We start from the raw sequence: 23623 nt of genomic DNA, 5'->3' as shown, positions 1-23623 counted from the left end.
TGGGATCAGATACGAGACTGTAAGAGATTCAAATTTTCAGCAGAAGCTATGGTGTGTATAATCTCTTTGAGACTATACACATTATAAGGCATTTACATAGTGTATATCCACTTATAGCAGATAAACATATATAGACACATAAATTACAACACTCTAGCATCAATGTGATTGCTACCTCCCACTTTTTGCAAGGAAGCTGAGTGCTTCATCTCTAAAACATGTTCAGTCTGCTTGGTTTGGGATCCAAGATCTAAAGTCTGTTTCCTAATTTAGTCTCCCAAACTGAAGGTTAGCACACTGACAAACAGGCCACTGACCCAAGCTTAGGATGCAATTATTTTGATGCTAACATATCTTTATACGAGCCAAATTCCACCCCCAATGTATACATTATAATTGCTGCCTCTTTAACAGACATCACTGCAAAGGCTGAAATATAGTTGTTCATTACGTCAAAGAAATAGCAATTAACCATCAGGTAATTCAATAAGCTTTGTGTAAATCTAGTGAACAGATGATGTCTTAAATAAGTTTGATGAATTAATGTGCAATTTCTTTACTGCAGAGGAACGTATACTCCCAAACAGTGAGCATAAATGTCAACTGCTAGAGCTGCTGACTTCTGAGGTGGAGGTGGGGAGGAATAATATTTAAACACTATTTATTTATTTAACGTTGCAAACCAAAGTTTCAGCAACAGTGAACAAATGTAATGAAATGTTGTGTGTTCCATTCCCCAGACAATTCTTCCAACCCCCCAGTACCTCCTCCTGAGTTGAACTAACACAGCAACCTCTTTAAGTCAAATCTTGTAATTGCTTCCAATTTGCCTGTTTTGCTTTTGGCAATTAGCAAACTGAAATGTTATCATGAAAGAGTCCATCTCATTTATAAGGCCAGGTTTTCCCCTCCACTAAAATATGCAGCCACTCTGTTCTTTATTACCAGCAGGAGATAAATGGCTGGTTTTCGTTGCTGAAGAATATATAATGGTTAAAAAGTCACTTTTTTCCTCCAGCTCTACATAAATCACAGAACTAGTCAATATTTAATAATGCTTGCCTTGGTCTGGAGTCCCTTGATCACCCCTGTCATGTGTAATAGCTCCCTCTCCGATATCTTTGACATAAAAGCCCAGCTTTACTGCAATACTAACATGTAGAGGGTCATTACGGATCGACATTTACCTTAATCTGTGACTGCCAACCATGAACCGATAAATTCCAGCAGATTCCACTGGGAGAAATCAGTAAACTTCTCAGTGGAAAGAACTGAAGGAAAATTCTGCCGAGAACAGAATATATTTTCTACAAGGGCTGCTCTGCAAATGGGTTCTGACTTTTGAAAGTTCTCTTGCTGCGCAGCTTTGCAACATTTAATACCGTTTTGATGGTTTGAGAGACGGGATGACAACCGAGGATGACATGACTTAGAAGGCAAGCAGAAATTTTCTCTGCAAAAACAATGCAAGATTAAACACAAGGGGAATATGGCTTTTGCATTATTCACCCTGCTGCTTTGGCGGAAATGGCTGTGCTGTCATGGGTCCAGCCAAAATGTTGCTCCTTTTTTTCAAATCGATCATCACTCCTTCACCTCATAATCTTACAAGTGGTTTACAGCAGAATACATCAAAGCCTTCATTGCATAAAAAAGGGCTTTTGTGAGGGGTCAGCTGAGACTGCCTACCACACATTAAATTCTTCAGCACATATGTTCTCAAACATCTACACAAACAAGTGCATTTATATACTTCCTCTCAGAGGACAGAAATTGCAGTTCGTATTTTTCTTTATTGGCAATACTGGAAGAATCAAACTGTTTTTACTTTGATTATTTAAAAAAAGACAACTTAAAAAGCCATCAGTGATTCACCATCACACGTATTACTGCGCTTAGGATACTGATTACATTTTATTTGCCTACAGTACATAAAGGATTAACACAGAGTAAATAACTATCACCTGAACATTGTTTTTCAGCAGAGTTTTTTCATAATTATCAATATCACCAGAAATACTTTTATAGATACCTTACAACAATCATGATTTAAAAGACAATAAAAATGAATGACAATATTTGCTATTAAGATAGAATTTATAAATGTTATTTGTGTATGATATTTTATTATACCTTAAAAGAGACTTGATAGCTTGATGCACATACATTTTTGTCAATGTTTATTCTTATTCATTACTTGGGTATTTTATAATAAGTTGTTACAGAATTGTACCTAAGTTGCTGCACTGCGCAATTGCTTGAAAAACATGCATTCAATGTAGAGCATTCAAAAATTGCCGTGGTTACAGTTAGTTGTGTCTTGTATATTCCTTTACAAATATGCAAAGTGGTTATAAAACACCATTCTGATCTGGTAGAACTTTACACCCACACTGCATAACTTTGCACTGGTATAAATGACCACAGAAGGTGCAAATGCAGTAGAGACACAAAATAATTGTCCTTAATGTACATTAGAAGAGATAATATCACCTGTCACCTATTTTTTATTTCATGGGTTGAAACTGTTTTGTTAAACAAAATAAAGTTACAATTTTTATTCAAATATTTTTGAAAAGAATAAGTGGTTGATGTCAGTAGGTACTACTCTTAAAAAATGATCTCCTTAAAAACAGAAAGTTGTCTTGCTAATCTAAGCAATACTTCTTTATCATTGCTTGTATAAATTGTACTGTACACAAACCCAAACCTGCAAACCTTATTCCTGTGAGTCACTCTTACTCACAAAAGCAAACATACTCATACTGTGTGAATAGGGACTACTTGTCTGAGTAAGGGTTGCATGATCAGAGCCTTTGTTTGTATCTTTAGATTGAAAGATTTTTGGGCAAGGATCTTGTCTTTTGTTGCCCATATATGTGTTGGCGCTGGAAAGTACCATATGCAATTGCAGTAATATATCATTATATTACTAAAACGATCAACCACTTACTTGTGTGTCTGTGCCTCTCTTACTCTCTCTCTGAAATCAACAACTTAAAGATAGTGGCAGAAAATTAAAATTCACTACTAAAGAAATACTTGAAAAAACCCCCAACAGAATTCTAGTGTTTTAAGTTTATTATTATTATAATGGTAAGATTAGATGTACTGTAAAGAAAATACCTTGATTGGCATAGAAGAGACCAGTGATGAGGACTGCATAGGTTAACTGTCCATTAGGTTTATTCGGAGCTAGCCATTTTACTTGTATTCCTCTGGATCCATCAATGGTGGCAAATACTTCAAGTGTACCTTCAGGTGAAGCTTCAGTTGTACGAGCTTCGACCTGCAAATTTAACAGTCATGTAGAGTTTGTTGCTGTAGTTTGTAAATAACTGAATAAATCAATTATACATTTTAATGCAAGTTTCCCTGATTAAAAAATTCAACAGTAACAAACACTTTAGGTTGGCATACTACTGTTTTTTAAAAATAATGTCTTTTTCTTTCCCATCCCCAAATTTGCCTCCCATTTGAAATATTTTATAAAAGAAAAAGAAAGAAAGAAAGAAAGAAAGAAAGAAAGAAAGAAAGAAAGAAAGAAAGAAAGAAAGAAAGAAAGAAAGAAAGAAAGAAAGAAAGAAATGCAGTTGTGTCTGATAGCCTGAAAATGCAGAGGCACCTGATTCTAATGCATGAATCTTGCTCTGTGACCATTAAAAAGATGGAGAGGGGAACAAGCTTCCTTAAATTTGCTGATGGTAAAAGACAAGTTTAATACAATAATGTGCTTATGTCTGTTTAGTATATTACTAAAGATATTTGACAGAGAAAGAGTATCCTTAGATGAGTTTGGTTCAGAAACAGAATTACATTACTAACTTTCCAGCTCCAGAACCTGGAAGATTTAAGTTGAAATGATAAGTAGCTTTGAGAGAAAATACAAGCTGACAAGAGAGCTTGCATTTATTTATATAATGAAGCCCTAAAACTAAGATTCTTGTATCTTAAACAAAAATCTTAGTCGTAGGGTTTCATTATATATATATATATATAAATGAAAAATTTGTAATTACAGTGGAATTCAGTTTTATTAATTGTGGCTCGTAGCCATTATTCACAGTGGCATGGATCAAACTTTACAGTCCCAAAGTCATTTCTCATTTATGATGACGTTTGTTTCTCACCTGTAATTTATTTGACGTTTTCTAAGGTTGGAAAGGTTTTTTATACCCTTTCTGAGTGGCACTCAGCTTCAGATAAAGAATGTTACAGTTTGTGGGTGTGCTGTTTAGTGCCAATTTTAACCTGTCAGACCTGCTTTGGCATTAAGACATCTAAAGGAACTTTCTCTGTCCTTGTAAAATGGTGATTTTACTTCTTAGCACATCTGGTTTGGGAAGTTCATTGGTTTATTGGCTTCTATATATTCTCTGATCCAATAAATCACTCAAGCACAAGCTTAACTTTAAACAGGTGAATAGTCCCACTGAATTCAATATGATTACTCACAGACTTAAAGATAAGCAAATGCGTCAGTGCTTTGCTGGATCAGGACCAGAGTGTGCATTTGGATATTGCAGTCAAAATGGGGATTGCCCAAAATCAATCCTTATGACAGGATTCCACTATACTATGCTTTCTAATCGAAGTCAGATCCTGTGATGTACTGAGTGCTTAATGCAAGTTGCTGTGCAGCCCCAGCACCTCAGAGAATTGGAGGCCAGCTGACTGCCTTGGTTCTCAGACTTATGAGTGAGGGGCTGATGCCCCCAATGACACACAGAATGTACACCTAACTGTTTAATTTATTCTGTCTTATAAAGTGTGGCCATGACTGTGAGAGGCGAGTGATTGGTGGGGTTCATTTTCAGTCCTGCACTATAATTATCTTCTTCTATCAAAAAGCTTAAGCAGTTCCTAAAAGTCGGTGTATATGAAGTAATCTGCACCAAATCCCAAAGCTTTTGAATCTTGCACTTACCTTACTGTATTTATATCTTGTTATTTTAAAGCATGTTGCAATATTATGCAGTCTTTTTTCATCTCCTATTTTCCTCACATATTGTAAAAAATACAATATGTATAAAATGCTACTACTACAAAAATACTAGCTATGATCAGCATAAATGTCTGTAGCATATACTCTGGCTATACTGGAAATGCACATTAAATGGGACACTGTGTAAACAATAGACACTCTATGTAAATACTTCTGTATAATATAAGCACTGTTTCTTTTTCTACACATTATCTTATATTCAGAGTCTTTTGATATTTCCAGGTGTATTTTAATAATAATTTTCAACATCACAAAAATACTCTTCAATCATACAAAGAAAAATTCTAAAATAGGGGTAAAAAGAAACAATAATGTTTATATTGTACTAAATATTTTTGGCAAAGCAGATTAGGAGAATATGCTAAAAATATATTTAGCCTAAAAAGGTGAAATTAGTATGTTTTAAATAGTGAGATGAGAATAGAAATATTCACTGATCATTAATCATATTTATCTTTCATTATATTATGAAATTAATGTCAAGACATCCCCCTACTGTCTTCATTTCTCTCATTTTTCTAAATCACGTGCTGATTGTTTTTGCAGTGGTTTGTACATTTCAAAAACAGCAGAGTTTTACATGTCAGGATATATCTGAATTCTCCTACTGAATCAAATAGAAAATCTAACTTTATTTTCTCAAGAACAGACTTCTTGCTTAAAAAAAGCAGCAAGATAAAATTAGTACAGATTCTAAAATGAGACACCATTATCTTTGCTAGCAAGAAATTAAAATTAAACATTTTGGAATACATATTTTCTAGGTTTATATTTCACTTGAAATAAATTTTAATCACTATGAAAAGCAGTTAAAACAAAACAAATCCTTATTGATAAATGCAACTGGCAACTCTCAAGTACCTGATTAAAATCTTCACAGCTACCTTCAGAAAATGTAAGCTTGCGGAATCCGGTGCTTAATGTAGTCACATAGCATCTCTTGAATCGATTAGGGCACATTAAATAAAAGATCAGCAACAAAAATAGCTGGAAGGATAATATCAGTTTACTACTGGGAGATGTCCCCTGTAGTATTTAGAGTACTCAAAGAGCCAAAGTATTTTTAAAGTGTTGCATTTATACTGTAATTGATATAAAAATCTTTCAGACAAATCAAATGAAGATGTAGTGCTCGAACTTCCTGGCTGCATTTAGGTGAGTTGCTCTAAATAAAGACATTGTACTTCAATTCCTGTGATTAGAGATGGATCACTGCCCTGGGAAAATAGTTTGTGTACTGAGCATGGGACGCAGTAAATATCAGCTAGAGCAATCCCTACTTTGAATTGTATTGAAAGTCAAGACTGTGTTTGGAGTTTAGTGAAGAAGTGGAAAAAATTTTTTTTTAAATTATTGTTTTGCCTCCCCCTTATTTTAGTGCATATTTGATGGCACTGATATGCTGAATTAGCATGACTTTTTTTATATATATATGATGCCACTTGTTTAATGGTGCTATTTGCACATTGGAACAGGTATGAATTATGTAATATCTAGATATTCATTCTGGAGTTTGAATTCCTAAAAGAAGTTTAAATTTCTAGTATATGTGAAGTTTTAAAAAACGGATAAGAAAAACTGGCAAAAAGCCACTCATGCTTTTAAGAGTAAATATCCATCAAAGCAGTCTTAGCTATAACATGTTTAATGGTTATAAAGTCTGCAGCCCTATTCTATGGATAGATGATGTTACCAGCATTTGAAAGCAACTAATCTTGGGAAGAAAATGAGAAATGTGACCAAAAATAAGAATGCAAAAATTAAAACCTGAAGTTTTACTTTGAGGTAATATTTATATAGCACAGCCCACTGCCATTAGAAAGTCTGATGTTAATATAAATGCAGAATGATAGGTAGAACTTTGTTTTAACAATTTTTAAAAATATAATTGTCTAGTTATTTTGACAAAGTATACGGGGGGCTAAGTTTTACTGAAAAATTAAATCTTGGAAAAATATAAAGGGACATTTTAGCAATATTTAAAACAAAATCAGGCAGAGCAATTATTATGAAAGTCATTAATCAGCCACAGCATTACAAAAACATACTGATTTATCAGTCTAGTAGCTTCTCTAAAGTTCTAGAATAACATAAATGTTTTAAGTCTCAGAAGACTTGTGTTTAGATGTCAACGCTGATATTATGTAATCTTAAATTGCAAATACAGTGATTTTTTTGGTACCAGATTAATATAATATTTTCCTTTTAAACACAGAAAATATTTGTCAATTACCATATCTTTTTTGTAGTATTTTCATGTTTTGTCTTCTATAATCCTCAAATTATATTCAACCCTTTCAGTCAGGCAGCTAGAATTTTGCTCATTACTGGAATAGTAATTCTTTCTTTATGTGTGTCCTTATAAATCAGGTTAAACCACATCTGCACCTTTTAAACATATTAACTCTACTTAATTTCAATATGTGTTTCAGCCTCACATTTAACTCCCTGTCACTTCTTTTACTGTACCTATGTGCTATTTTGGAACAGTGCCTAGTGATGACCTATCAAATCCTTAGCAGTTCTTAAATGGCATTTTTTATAAAATGTCACATTTTGCCAGATGGGTTAGTACTGACCAGAGTGAATCATCACCATTTACTCTGATATTCACTGCCATCTGACATTTATTACATTCCCAGAATGCAAATTGAGGTACTCACCAATGGACCCAAAGCACAACCTTTTGCAGTACATGCCTGGACTCTGAAGGAATGTAGACTCCAAGGAGCAAGTCCATAAGCATAATAACTTAGCTGTGATGAGTTCTGCATCAGAATGCCATTCATATACAATCCGTAACTAGTAATAATACCTACAAAAACAATGTTAAATTTAACAGGGTCGACTTAATGCCTGTGTGACTACAGAAGAGCGTGGTGAAAAAACCTTGAAAGCGACAAAATACCAAGATGGTGTTAACTAATATTTTAAGTGACTGAAAGGATTTCAAGAACTGTAGCAGCAATACATGTAGGTCAGTGAAACAAAATGTACTCTGCATTTTTAAATGTTGAAAATCTGGCCAGTGGTCCGCATTCATTTTGTACAAAATTTACACTGCTCCAAAGAGCATGGTATAACAGACATGTTTCTGAACTAAAACAGTCAAGGCAATCTTAGAACTGAGAAAGTTGAGGCAATTCTCTTTCACAGCCTACTCTGCATGCAAATGCACATGTAGATTAAAACAAAGACATGAAAGATATATAGCAACCATTTTTAAAATCCTAACACCTTCAGACTTAGAAAAAATTGTGATCGACATTGTAAATGTAATGCTGAAGGAGAACTCAGACCAAGGCCAAAAGAACAATCCCTTCAACTATCACACTGACCTTAGCCTTCATTCCAATGGAACATTTTCACAAGAATTCCTTAATTTTTTTTAAAAAAAATCTATTTTTAATGCTAAAATATTTCAAATAGTCAGCACTTGTAGTCTATATTTATGTAAAGCTCTATTACCTTTAGGATGCATGATAAGCAGACTGAAAATATATTCTGTCACACTAAATACCTTAGGGAAATTCCCTTTTTGTTGGCAAATGGCATGTAGACTTTCTGTTCACTATTCTCAAATGAACTAGATCCACTATTAATCTGTCCTTTTCTAAATCACAGTTTTTACCTGCTTGATTAAATAGAACCTACCTTGTACCTATTTTGGTCAATTTATTTTTTAGAATATGAAATAATATTGTTTCAGAGTATATTAGAGAAAAGATCTTGTAGTAAAATAGCTGCACTCCTCTTAAAAATCAAAGGAATAAAGTCTCCAGCCACTTAGATTTAGCATTATCAATATTTTGTGGGGAGGGTGTTGGTTGTTGATGTTAACTCTAAATTGCAGGGATTTGCTAGCCTCATGTCTACGGGAACCCAAAGTGTTCATTTGTCCAATAGGGACACTAATAGGACTGTGTTAACCCTGTAGAATTCAGTTTATGAATGGGTGAAAGAACTGTACACAGCAGTTTGGTTTTCATTAACTGAAGAAAATTGCTCCTTACAGGTTTGTTTCAATCTAGAGTTCAACCAATTGGAACCTCCAAAAGGCACCCCATCCCCACCCCCAACTACTCTTTTCCTCCTCACACCTGGATACCTTCCTCCCCCCCGCCCTCTTAGCTGTTTTAATGCAGAATCCAAAGGCCAATTGAGCAGCTGGGGAAGGGGTTGTAGGAGAAACCAAGGCCAGTTCAGAGGAAGTTTTCTAGCTTGCCCGCTATGCAGACAACCCATGCTCATCTCACAGGACTATAGCAATAGGCTGAGGTTTGCAAACACAGTGAACCTCAAATTCAAAGCTAATATTAAAGTAGGTTTGGGTATTTCGCAGAGCTACAGTACGGACTCTTTGTTCAACAGGGGCACTGATCCTCCAAAACTGGGATCCTTCCCCGTAGGAAAACAGTGAATTTCAGCAGGCAGAGTGGGGAGAGGGTGGAAAATTCTTACTCCATCCAATCTTGGCGCCTTAAACATCACGCAACATGCTGGTTTGTTTCATATGGACATTTTGTATTTCCATATGATCACAGCTGAGTTCTAAATACATCTGAGTGAATAACTGATTTTTCAGTTTAGGGTCTCCGCAAACCAGGAAAAAAAACGTCAAATGTGATTTTTTTCTCAACAAAAAACAAACAAAAAATTTGCTCATATTAAATGGCAATGGCATGTTGAAATGAAGCGTCAAATTGAAACAACATTTCAAAATGAAACATGAACTGTAACAACATTTTCAAACTGGTTCATTTTGGCATTTCTGAATTTTTTATTTTCAGTTTGTTTTTTGGTTTTGGCTGAAACAATTTGCTGAATTCAACCCAAATTTGCAAATAGTCTTTTTGCCCAACTGTAGTTCTAAATCTGTAATATGCATCATCTTCCTAGGAAAAAGAAGAAGCAGGTCTTGTTCTACGCACACATTAAGTATTAAAAAGTCCTCAACAGTGTTCCAGCACTCAACTTTGGCATGCCTATTCTTGCACCTTTTTAAAGAATTTCCACAGGTTTAACTGGGAAGTCGTGTGGCCGGATACTACCATCCCCTAAACTGTACGTGTGCCACTTCAGCAGATAACCTCACACCTAGAACTACGTAAAACTCAATGGCTGCGGTATGCAGGGCCCTGTGTGAAGCTTTTCTTATGTCAGATTGCATAGGTTTAAACTACAAATTTTGGTTTCAGTGCTGGATTCAAAGGAAAACTTAGCTGACACCACTTAGGTTTGCCTGATTTCCACTTCACTCAGGCTCATTCAAACATCAGAGAGCCACTCTGTGACCCTCAGAAGAATTTGAGGCTGGTCACACCACATTTCCGAAGATATTTAATGGGCTTACAAACATAAATGAGGACTCTAACATGAACAAATTTAATTCAATAGGCACCATTAAAAACAAGTCATTTACCGCCCAGTATAGCAAAATTTACCAAAGTGTTGGCAGTAATTTCCGTTCAAAGCATACAATAAGGAAGAGTAAAGGGTAAACGTAAATACATTTTAGGTCCATTTTTCTAAAGTAGCACTCACTTAACTTAGCTTATTGTTAATTCTGTTTTGCATAAGAATGAAGCCTTTTGTGATTACTGAGGAATTGTTAATTATTTCACAATTATTGAGCAATTTTAGCATATGAATCAAACTGAGGGTGGTGGGGTAAGGAGCACGAAATGACTATGGTCCAATGCTCCAAGGTATTCAGCATCTGCAGCTCCCGCTGATTTGAACTGGATTTGTGGGGGCTCGGCATCTTTGAAAATCAGGCCCACAGTGACTACAAATGATTTTTGCAATGCGGTAGTCAAAATATTTCAGAGGGTTATCCCCCCTCCCTATATTGCAACCATTTCTGCGTATGCTGAATGTGGCTGATCTGAACCCATGTGCAGGATATGCCTGAGGCTTCAATTAAAAAGGGAAAACAGCCTTCATATTGTTGAATAATCTCAGCATATTTATGCTTCCCTCAAAACTGAATTGTTTGAACTTACACTGAAGACTGTTTGAAACTGAGAAGAGATTGTGTCTCTCAGTTGATTGAGGAAATAAATAAAAGTGAATAAAAACTGGTGTGTTTCTGTGAAACACTGAAGTGTTGTACTTCATAGATATGTACTCTAAACTGAGTCAGAGATGTGTATGCTAAACTGATCTTCTTGGTTCCTTTCTCCCCTAGAAAAGTAAGAACTTGAACACAGGACAGAGAGAGGGGTCATGTGAACAAAGCTTGGGAACTTTACTCGAACTAATCACACCACATTTACACCTCCTGCTTGAGGCAAAACTCCTCTGGGATTCTATGGGAGGTTTCACGGTGTAAAGAAAACTAAAGCATGCCTGTGTTTGGCCTACAATAAATAAATAAGTTAACATAAATACAAAATATCTTGAATTTAATTCAGAAGAAGGGCATTTAAATTAAGATTGCCCAGGACAGTCTTAAATGTAAATCTTGGCATTTATGGTGTATTATACAGGAAAAGAAATAGAAGAACTTTAAGTACTTATAGGAATAACACTAACACTTAAAATAATGGCATAAGCATTATTAATTCCTTTGGTATTTATTGTAATAGCATTAATCACAAACTCATTTGGTATTATCGTAGGTGTCAGAAGTACATCTATAGGATCTCCACTATAACCCAGCATTCATTAACTGGACCAATATTTTAAATTATTCCTGAAATAACAACATTGTGCAGCGCACACACTATGAAAAGCAACTTTCCAAAATATAATATGAACTTCTGGTATTTCTCTGAGTACAGTCAGAAAACAATTGTCTTTTTAATAAAGCTGATGCATTACCTCCTGATTTGAATGTTCACATTCAAATAAATGTTTCTGTTTTACAGAAGCCTTTTTAAACTCTGTAATTTTCTATGCAAAGAAGAAAAAGCGAGTTTGAGAATGGACAGAGATTAGGTGTACCAGTGGTCTGGATTTTAGATGTTGAGTCAGAAACTCAAGTTCTCATTCTAAATCAGACAATAATTCCCTTTGTGGCCTGGGGTAAGTAACTTAACCTATCTTTCCTCCGTTTCCACTTTTTTCCTTGTGAAATTGCAATAATATAATTCCCTACCTATCTCACAGGGCTGTTTTGAAGATTAGTTAGTGACTGTCTATGAAGCACACTGAATACAGGTTCAAAGCCTGTCTGCAAGTTTGCCTATTAACCCAGATTTGCAAAATATTTCTGCTAAGCTGCTAAAATGATCAGCAAACAGTTAATGTTAATATGTTCATTGTCATCGTTGGGCTTCACTTAACACATAGTGGCCATGAAAAGGGGCAGTTTTATTCTCTGTCATAAATCTAGCCAGAATAGGTTAAAATCCTGACTCCACTGAAGTCAACTGGAGTTTCTCCATTGACTTCAGTGGGCCAGGATTTCACCCTTTTTTTATTTTATTTTATTTTATTTTAATTTATTATTAAACTAAACCTTAAATTATGGAGAAGATGATGGGGCATCAGAGAAGTGCTTATATATCAGAGTGCCATGACTCATTCTGACCTTTGAGTTTGAAGATGAAAAGAATTACTATATGTAAGTGCTAAGAACTGTTCTGACTAGAATATAAACTAGGGGTTAAATCCTGCAAAAATGTACCTTTATTCACATGAATAGTTCAATTAATTTCAAAATGAGTAAACTTTCTCCCTTGCTTAATGTTTTCAGGTTCAGGCGCGAGATTAGTCAAATGTAATGGGGTCCACTGAGTAATTTCATATTTTACAATAGGGCCTAGCGCAGAGGTGGGCAAACTATAGCCCACGGGCCACATCCGGCCTGCGGAACCGTCCTGCCCGGTGCCTGAGCTCCCGGCCGGGGAGGCTAGACCTCGGCCCCTCCCCTGCAGTCATGCCGCCACACAGGCAGCGCTCCGGACACCAGGGCTGCGTGCTCCTGCAGGGCAGTGCATCTGGCTCTGGCCAGGCAGCACAGCTGCCAGACATGCTGCTCTGAGTGGCATGGTAAGGAGGCCGGGGATTGGATAAGGGGCAGGGGGTTCTGGGGAGCAGTCAGGGGATGGGGAAAGTTGGGGTTGGATAAGTGTGGGAGTTCCGGGGGGGCCTGTCAGGGGGCAGGGCAGTCAGGGAGCGGGGGGGCTGGATGGGGTGGGAGTCCTGGGGGGGCTGTCAGCGGGCGGAGGGGTCCCAGGAGGAAGCGGTCAGGAGACAAGGAGCAGGGGTTGGGTAGGTCGGGGGTTCTGAGGAGGGCAGTCAGGTGGCAGGAAGTGGGAGAGGGCAGATAGGGTGTGGGGACCAGACTGTTTGGGGAGGCACAGCATTCCCTACCCAGCCCTCCACACAGTTTTGCAACCCCGATGTGGCCCTCAGTCCAAAAAGTTTGTCCAACCCTGGCCTAGAGGCTGCAATCTGGATCAGGACCCCACTCTTTGTATGCCGTGTATACATACATAGGCACCACCCTGAGGGGCTTACAATTTAAAGATAATTATCAGCCAAAAGGGAATTTAAAAAAAAAAATAAAAAAGAAGATGTGACTATCTTCGATAAAAGGAAATTAAATAACTGATCTAGTAGAGACAAGACAAGACTTGGTGCTAATGAATATAGAGTGGATTCTTTGTTGAGGCCACCAGCACAAGCAGCATGCTAGCTCCCAGATTAACTAAACAGAGCCTCATATGCCTAATGTCACCAAATATGCCTCCGTACATCCTGCCCTGAACAAGTCAGTCACGCTGACTACACTACACGTATACGAAAAGAGTAGCAGAAAGGGCCAGCTGTAGTGCAATGTATCTCAGTTCACCTATTTTGTTTTGACTTGGAAGTTTGAATAATAGAATAATTAATTGTGTGTTTGGTTCTAAAAATGTCATACTCAGCGGTATCATTTCCCCAACTTGTCACCTACTGTAACAATTCATTATATACTTGAAATTCAGACCCTGTGCCAGAAAGCCTTTTATTGAAACTGGGTCCAATTTTGATGACACTGTGCCCAAATACACCAGAATCTGAGTCTAAATTTGACTGAAATCAAGACTCAGTTTCCAGGCTGTGATAAGAGACTCGTTCATCACTGGATCCTCACTCATCAAACACAGTTCAAAGCCCCTACTTCTTCTCATTTTACCCAGGGTTATGTTCTGTGGTCAAGCCTGACAGACTACAATTCTGCTCACCACCAGTGCTTCAAATGTTGCATTATCAGCCCCTCTTTCCTTCTCCATGGAAACTCAGAGGCAGAGTCAGTCTTTTCACCATGTATCATCTTACAAGGGAATAGCAAAGTCCCCTCCATCTAATTCCCAGGATATCATAAAGACAGAAGCCTGCCCAACTCCATTCAATGGAACCTAATAGATTTCCTGGGTCCTCATGATGTAATGACTCCTTACCCCATATAGGGTAGAAGCCAGTGGGAAGATAAAAGGAGACTCCTGAGATCTACTTGGGAGATCCCAATTTATAGTGTAGGATGGACATATACAAACCTTGGCAGTTTCTCGTGGTTTTAATCTGAAACCAAGCCAAACTCAGTGGTTTGAACTGAGTTTTGCTACTTTAAATATAGTAGCTCAAAACGCAGGGGATCTGAATCAATGAATCAAAGGAAAACGGGATGCATGCCCCTGCAAACAAAAAACTACTGAGCCCAACCTACAACCCCTTCAACCTATAACCAGGAGCGGAGGCCAGAGCAAACACTAATACTGGGAAGCAGGAATGGCAAAAGTAAAGTGCCTCCGTGCTGTTTATTTCACTTATTTGAATTGAGCTAAGATCCCTTTCACCTGAGATCTTTTTTAACCTACGACACAATTTGAAAATGCTGGCACAACTATTGTTAATGAATGAAGTGCTCACTAACCAGCCCAAAAGATTTGTTGAAAATGAATAACACAGAGCTCCTAGGTGACTCAAATTTTCCTGAGATAACAGTTACTCAATAATGCATTTTAGAGTTGTTTTGTTTTCAATTAGCCTTCCAAAAATAAGACAAAGATAGAAAAGAAGGAATAGTAGAACAACAAAATTCACATCAGGATTCAGGCCCAAACTAGTTAGTCCCTCAATGGATGGACAAAGGAGGTGACCCCTTCACCCCAGTGCGAATGACAACTACAGTGTGGCAAAGCAGCATAGGCCCTGCTCCCTGCTAACACCCCTGTGGGCGCCAGCTGCCTGAAAAGGGGTAGCACCTCTTTCTTCTTCTAGCCAGCCAATGAAAAGAAAAGAGAAAGCACACCAGTTCACACTGAGGCAGAGCTATCAGTCTAGTATTCTCTCCCCAGGAGGGATTCTGGCTAAGTCTGGCTGCTAACTTTGACCATAGAGCAGCACTTCTCTACACCCTCCACCCCCACCCCAGCATTCCTCTGCCAGCAACATCTGCAGCATCTACACCTCTACACAGAGCCTTTCCCCTCCAAGGGTAAAAACCACTCATGCTGACTCCTTAGCCATAGAAGGCTCTGAAAACAGTGGAAATTATAGAGTTCTATTGTGCAGGGGTCAGAAAAGAGGGAGAAGCACACATGGTAGGACCCTTGTGTGCTGTGGAGCACAGCTCCAAGAGGTTGAGGTGCAACAGCAGGGAAGGATTTTTGGGGTGCAACTGCATATATGCACCGGCCAAAGCTCCTCTGCATAGGAAGACACTGTCGTTACAAAGGCTACTGAAGCCTTCAGCCTCCAAGGGTTGATTGGGACTGGGGGTAGAAGATTTCTTTCCTCCAATCACTGTGGAACTCCCCAAAGCATTTACTACGTTTGTGTTTGGTTCCATAGCTTTAGTACCCACCCATTTATTGGGCTCTTAGGGTAAAAACTGAGCCATATCACAAACAATAATTGCTGTACTGGAAATTACCTAATGTCTGTGTATATTGTAGCCATCTCCTCCCACCCATCCAATCATTTTGCACACAATTTAAATAAAATGTGATGGAGACTGATTAATTAAAAACATACAGCCTGATCCTGCCTTCCAAATGAATTGAACTCCCATTGACTTCAGTCAAAGTTTTAACAGAGCAAGGATAGCAGGACTGTACCTTTGACTGCAAGCACTATATGACAGGCACTGTAGGTAGAATGATCAAAAAATCATTCCATCAAAAAATCAGTGGGACTGAGGCCCAAAGTCACATAAGTGGTTTACATTTTTCCTCCTACTACTTCCTCTAAGTTTTGTACCAAATACATTGATGGCATTCAATACGGGTTCGATGCCTTATTGGGCCACAAAGAATGTTGCAGGATCAGGCCCACATGATCATAAATAATAAAAAAATTAACAACATAAAAGGAATGGTAACCTAAACCATACTAATGGCCTATGAACATTTTCTTCCACATCTAAAGCAAATCTGACAATACAAAATTTTAAAAAATAAATCTTAAAAATTCCTAATTACTTATATTTTGCTCAAAGTGCTTTGGCCCAGATTAATAAAGGTAAGGAGGTGTTGTGGTTCTCAGCACTGCAATGCCTAACTGATTTAAGGAACATCGATCTCATTTTCAAAAAGGATTTAGGCATGTAGGAGCATCTCTGAGTACTGCAACACCTAAATACCTTTAAAAATCTGAACCTTTGAAACCAAACTATATGGGTATTGGTATGTTGTTCTAAAACAGGAATCAGAGGCAAACTGGCAGGAGGAAAAATGAAATGCACATTATTTTACAATTCATAATATTGATATGTATCAGTGTTATATTTTGATTATGAAAGGCATAATATCATCAATTCTTTTAAAAGTTTTGCACTCAGTTTCAGTGATTTCTGGGTATCTTTCTGTGTTGCTGTTTGAATGGGATAGGCATAAAGCTATGAAATCAGGGAAATAAAAGTCCCATTTGCACATCTTTAAAAATATCCAATTGCCCTAATAGTTAAGACATGTATACAACACACTGAGAAAATGTTCCAAATTATAATAATTGTATTATCAAACTTCCACACCAGTGCAGGTGTATTCTCTCTCTCTCTCAAGGTGAGTACATAGAATGAAATGATTTTTAAGAATACAGGAAGAGAAGAACAAGTATATTAAGGAATTAATCTGACAATTAAAAATATTAATTGTATCAAAAATGAATGCTTTATCAGAAGGTACAATGCAGACCCTATACGATCATGCTCAAAGAATACACATTTCGTCAGCTCAGTTGTTCGAGAAAACATTAAGCAATAAGATGCAATACACAAGAACTATCAAAAGGGAGCACTTTTGAGCTACTGAAATTGTGTGCTAGGTTGAAAGCCACAATCTCCTAGTTACAGACAATGATACTATCTCAGGTATTTTATGTGCTAAAATGATCATTAAAAATTAAGCACCACATATAAGCTGCCATTTAGAATATTAATTTACCTTTACTAATCATCTTTTTAACTTGAGGCTAAAAGAGTTCACTTACCATTCGGATACTCAGGCTTAGTCCATGAGATGTTAAAGGACTCAGATGAATATGACCGGGCTTTTGGAGCAGGAACACCTTCTGGTGTACTCTCATCTGTTATAGCTACGCTTGCTTCACTTATTGTACATCCACCTCCAGTGCAAGCCTTAAAATATCAAACACAGCAAATAAACATTCTCCAAAGTGATGCAAAAATAAAAAGGCAAGAAATCAATTTTTGTAAAGATTTGTAATTTTACTCCTCAAAAATTAATAAAGCTTGTACATTTCACAGGAAGACATGCACTTTTCACAATCGTATAGGGCTTTTCCCCTCTCTCCCCCCCACTGGAATAAAGTGATTCCCTCATATAAAATATATCCTACTTGATTATATTTATCTTTTAGATAGTCTTTAGGTACCGTAAGGATGAAACCTAACACAAATGCTGAACTTATAGTATTTTAAATTTGAATGTAAGTCATGATGATGATTAAAATTCCATTGCTCTCACTGCAATAGTTAAAGAAAATTACAGTATATATGTACAGTATATATCATTTACAGTTGCACAACTCTTCTTGTAATTGAATAATGTGCACTCAGAACCTTCAGACAGGGAAAATACTGACTGGCTAGTGCTGCACTTTGAAAGAAAAAAAATGTATCTTTCAATGAATAGCCACAGGAAAAAGAAATTACCATCAGGATAGTCTTGTACTTCATGGGAGCGCACTGACTAGTAGTTTTCAAATGCAATTAAAAAGTGAAAAAATTAATTTATAATAAATCAATACATAACAGTTGCTGAGTGCATCTTAATGGATAAGGAGGTCGAATCGTTTGTATTTTAGTTGCCAGCGGAGATCAGCTCATTACATGATTTTCACATTTTGCTTGATCGTGAGACAACACTCTTGACATACAAGCAACTGTGTATATTAACTTATATAATAGACTTTTTTATGTTCTCTCCCTATATATTTATACAATAAACTAGTGGGCCTGATTCTGCAATCCTTACTCATGGTAGCCCCATTACTGGCACTGGGACTACTAGCAGGAGTCAGAGATTCTCATAGGAGTAAAAGCCACAGGATCTGACAGACTCTGTAATAGATTAGGTAAATTAGAGGGGGTTTTGCTTGGTTTTTAGAAATTCAGTTAGGTATTTACCTAATAAACCACAATGAAAGCATTTTGAAATGTTAGTAAATAAGCAAGCCTATAAGGAAGTCATTTTAAAGTCTGTTGTGTTAACATACAAGCATTTCAACAGAAGATGTTTTTAATTTGAAAAATTAAAAGCAATAAAACAACAAATCAAGGCCTCAATCCTGCAACGATTTCCCCATGTTCTTAAGTTTATGTGAGTAGCCCCATTGGAAATGGGAATAGACAAAGTGTCTAAGAATGAGTAGTCCTGCTTGCAGGATCAGTCCCCAAATAAAAACAAAAGGCCTGATCTTGCTCCCAGTGAGCACTCACAGCAGTCAGATTTCCTTTCAATCTGGAGTAATTCCATTTGAATCCACTGTGCACAGATTTCCTCACTTCCCTCTGTGTTTTAAAATGGGAAGGAATTAATCTGCTTTCATAGTCACTTCCTGCTCTGTGCACTCACAACATCAGCAATCCCAACAGGAGCGTAAACAATTAATCAGAGAGTTGCCCATTCAGGCTGTGTCGTACGCACACTGGATGTATTCATTTCACTGGGAATTTTGCAATCCAGAGAAACTGCAGAACTTGCCCTCCAAAGGGAACACAAAAGAACAAACCATGGTTTTCAGAAAAGTCCAAAATTAGTGTTTACTCCAATGTGATGGTGTAAAATACAAATATTTAATTGATTTTTAGAGGACTTTCTTCAACAGATTATATCAATTTTCAGCTAGGTCAGTTTTGAGTTTAAATTGTTTTATCCTTTTCCTTTACCGTTCAGATTTGTGGGCTCAATCTGGCAGAAATTAGTCTCTAGTACTCCTCTCTGACAGAAGCTCCATGGCCTTCTTGCACTCCACAGCTATATCTGATACTCGCAATTCATGTATGAAATATCCCAGTTTTGGTGACCATGATACACCTCTTTAGGCAATCTGTGCAGATCCTTTCCTATGCACTGGGTCTTAGAAATTCTGGATCTGTACTAACGCCCACTGTCGTCAATGGAACGATCCCCAGTAACTCCAGTGGGCTTTGGATCAAGCCCTGTATCAGCTGGAATCCACTGATCATGTGACACATCAGGTTCTTAGTCAGCTGATTAACATTCAATCTGTTGAGGAAGAAGCTCAAAGGGATAACAGCCCAGGTGCATTGTATTCCTCAATTGCTGCCTGCTTTGTTTTGCCAGTCAGCCAGGAAAACCATGAAATGGGACTATGTGACTCACCTTCAAATGTTTTTTAAAGAGAGAGAAAATGAAAGAGAGAAGGGAAGAGGTCCCTGAACTTCTCACTGCCAGAAGGTTTCCCCACTAGCACAATCCAAAACCTAGCTTAAATACCCAGGAAAATTTTGGTGGTGTTGATTAGACAAAAAGTTCAGGGATTGAACTACTGTGTGTCAGTCTCCCACCCACAGCCACACACTATCCATGAGATGGATTAACACCTCCTAGCTTCATGAAGAACTTAAGAAGCAAGGATACCACAAGTATGAGGTGTCAGAGAGCTCATCTTCCCGAGTTCTTCACTCCCTCGCTGGTTCCATTATTCTCAGTTGTGACACAGGGCCATTTTTGTTTTGTGGTCTTCCGCACCAGGCCTGCCTTTCCTGTGACTATACGTGCATTTTGGACGACATGGATCCATGACTTTTGCAGCTCAGGCAGCTATGAATCTGATCCATGACAGAAATACATAAAAGCAAGGCCACATTTAAAATGTGGTGTGTTCCACATTAGTTCATTCTAAGGCGCTGAGGTATTCCTAAAACCTTTGATCAGTGTGTTAGATGGTGTAAAGTACCATGCTATTAGGCAATAACATTCAGACACATTTTTGCACTCAAAAGTTCTGTCAAAAATTGATTTGGGGTAAAATTTTCAAAAGTGCCTGAGTGACCTGCGAGCCTAAGTCTTATTTTCAAAAGTGACTTAGAAATCTAAATCTTACTGGCTTTCAATGGGATTTAGGTCCTAAATTCTTAAATCACCTTTGAAAATGTTGCTCTTGTTTTGCAGATGAAATCACTACATAAGATGAATTTGTTCCCTTAAGTGTACTAAAAAGTAGGGTCATTCCTTTTTGAAAATCAGTGACTGAACACAACTAATAACTTTTCCATTACTTGTTTTAATATATGCATGTTAACACTGTGATAGCTTATTCTAAACACACATTATATTTGGACTGGAAGTACAGTGGCTCTGAAACACATGTAGTGTTCTAAAGCCAGGTGCTGAGCATTCTTCTGAGGTGCCAAGTACCATCAACTCCCACAGAATCACTTGGAGATGAGAGTGCTAAGCACCTCACAAGAACAGACAGCACTATGTAGGTCTGAGCCTTAAGTGTGGATTCCAAACCAGTTCTGTGTTTCCAGATACAAAGGGATCAAGTCCATTAGGGAGGCAGCATACTCCATCAGTTGAACAGAATAAAGCTTCTGACTTCATTCACAGATTCATTAAGGCCATCTAGTGTGATTGCCTGCATATCACATGCCATTACATTTCACCCAGTTATGTTGTTGTCAGACATGTTGGCTCAGTACGTCTCTCTCACATACATACACACAACACCCTGGCTAGCACAGGAATGGAACTGATGAGCTTCAAAGTCAGCCATATTTCTTGGCCAGAAAGACAACTTGGCCGTACAAGAGACCTTCATGGGGAGTACTTAAAGAGAGAACATAAAAATGATAATTGGGCTTCTATAAAACGTGTGTCATGTATGTAAATTAACTCTAAACTAACCATTAATGTTAATCAGGTAAAAAAAAAAAACTGCATGACACGCTAATTTTGTTTAGATTTTGGATGGTATGTTTCTACATGCCAAAAAATTTACTGGGCTAGAATGCCTAGTCACAAAACAGTTCAATCCAAAATGGTTTCTAAGCCTTAATTAAATTGAATGTCCTTGGTTTTTCAGGTTTGAGTCAATTCCTTGTTTCTTGAAGGTAGTTTATTTTCTTTGTGGTATACTATTTAGAACATTCAAAGCATGTTAAGTAAAATGAATGCATACACAGAGTCTACATAAATGTAAATTTATTCATAATCAAGAGCAGAATATTTTTCTATGGCATTTATCAAAGCAAATATCCTTATATAGTATTGCTATAAAATGAAGAATGTGTTTAAAACAAATAGGGACAATCTCATGTTTATATTCAGATGTTTTCAGTTGTGCTATTGAACCTAAAGTGTTCTATTTCATCAAAAAACAGAAGAAACTACTGAACAAAAACGACAATGAAAATATCAAGGTCTTTTAAAAGACTTAAAAATCAAACAAAAAAAAGCTTCTATTTTTTTCTGCACAAACTATTTATGTGTCACCTGAACACACTCCTTTGTTTATGAGGCTTTATGGTGAAAGGTAAGACTCTCCTGGAGCAAGATCTGAACAGATGCGAAGCTTTAGGTGGCCAATTTCAAATATTCTGCTCTTGAAAGTCAATGGGACTTGTGCTCCTAAATCTCTTAGTTGCTTTTGATCTTCCCTTTAATAATTATCTACAATATTTTAGACAAAACCTGTTCATTAAACAAATGAAATAAATTCCTTATAGCCCTGTATTCGATGCAAGATCATTGCTGATGCTGAGCATTTGTTATTTTTCCTCTTTCTGACTGACTTTAGATTAAAACAAATAAAGAGGTTAAATAACATAGCCAAGTGAGATATTCATGCATATGAGATGTTAACAATAAACAGAGTGAATTTCACCATTTTTCTCTCCCATTGAAGGTCTTTAAAACTTACAGCTAGCTTTATGAGGTATTCACTACCCGGGAAAAGCTGCCGGATAGTGTAATCCAAAAAAATATCTGTGTTGTTATAGATTATGTTCCAATTTGTAAAATTCTGCTCATTGCTGGCCATATACAATATATAGCAGTTCAGAATTCCATTTACTTCTACTGGTTCTTTCCATCTGGAAATAAAAGCAACACACCATTAAATTCAATCATGCTTCACATTATAATTGAAATGTGGAGTTTTTTTAAATGAGTTTGAACATATATTTGTACAACTGTAAAACGAAATCAATTTAAAAGTACTGAAAATGATCAAGCCACACATTAAAGCTGTCTTCTATGTATCTGTCTGAGAGAGCAAGTACTTTTTTTAAAGACTTCTTTAATGCAGTATTTGTACTCAATAGATAAATGATTACAACAACACATGTAATGTAAGAGCTACAAAACTGTCATATCACCAGCACATTTTTCCTGCACTGAAGTTTGCACTGAGGCTATGCCCATATGTAGGTTATCCTGATTGCGTAAAGACAAAATGGAAATTAAGTTGGCAAGTGATAATCAAAGGTTCACAGAACCACTAAACTAATCACTTCTGTGCATTTAATCATAATAAATTTAATTTTATGTCACAAACCCTTTCCCTGATTGAACTCACTGGGATTCTTGCATAAACGGATACACCATTGTGCTGTCAGGAAAGAGAAAATCTGTACTTACTGTACATATATCGTTCTGGAATCCAAAGCAGTCAGGACTGGGGCATCTACGTGAGCTGGTGGCAGCTGTGCTGTACACAAGGTGACCTGGGAACTGTTTGTACAGCCAACAAGCGTACATGCAGTGAGCAAGAACTGGTGTGGCGTAAAAACTGCTAAATCTATGAAAAAGGGAAATAGGAATTTACTTTAGACTGTACTTTTTAAAATCTTGTTTCTATTTAGCTTAATAATGTATTGAATGCAAAAAAGATGGGCATGGGGGAAATCTTCCATTCCTAAATGTCTCAGATTTGGTATTTGTTTGTTCTGAATGGCAGGCCATTGCAAATCCTGACTAATAACATGACTGTAGAACTCAGTTTGCCTTTGATGGCCCCATTGCACAATATAGCCACTAACTACACTGGAATATTCAGCACCAATACAAAGCAAAGCAAACTGATATTTCTGAGATGATTAAATCACATCAAATTCATTATATATATTTCAGACACATACAGACATGGGTTGCTTGATACAGCAGGATTATTCCAAGAAACTGTTATCCA

The 23623-nt window shown here is 37.1% G+C and overlaps 1 protein-coding gene across 2 annotated transcripts in view; it reads right to left on the bottom strand.

Annotated features, from left to right (window-relative positions):
- The window catches only part of USH2A (usherin), a gene marked incomplete at its 5' end in the record, with an annotated part of 586511 nt that overhangs the window by 234372 nt on the left and 328516 nt on the right, over positions 1-23623 (bottom strand). For both annotated transcript variants that reach the window (XM_084623291.1, XM_084623290.1), the window contains 5 exons: positions 3127-3289; positions 7669-7820; positions 17432-17579; positions 22355-22526; positions 23074-23233. In XM_084623291.1, coding sequence (XP_084479417.1) covers positions 3127-3289; positions 7669-7820; positions 17432-17579; positions 22355-22526; positions 23074-23233 — 795 coding nt within the window. The remainder of the gene's footprint in view (positions 1-3126; positions 3290-7668; positions 7821-17431; positions 17580-22354; positions 22527-23073; positions 23234-23623) is intronic.

Source organism: Lepidochelys olivacea, assembly GCF_965140295.1.
Source record: "Lepidochelys olivacea isolate rLepOli2 genome assembly, chromosome: 3".
Lineage (NCBI taxonomy): Eukaryota > Metazoa > Chordata > Testudines > Cheloniidae > Lepidochelys > Lepidochelys olivacea.
The sequence above is the reverse complement of the archived record's forward strand: the minus strand, read 5'-3'. Positions and strand labels throughout refer to the sequence as shown.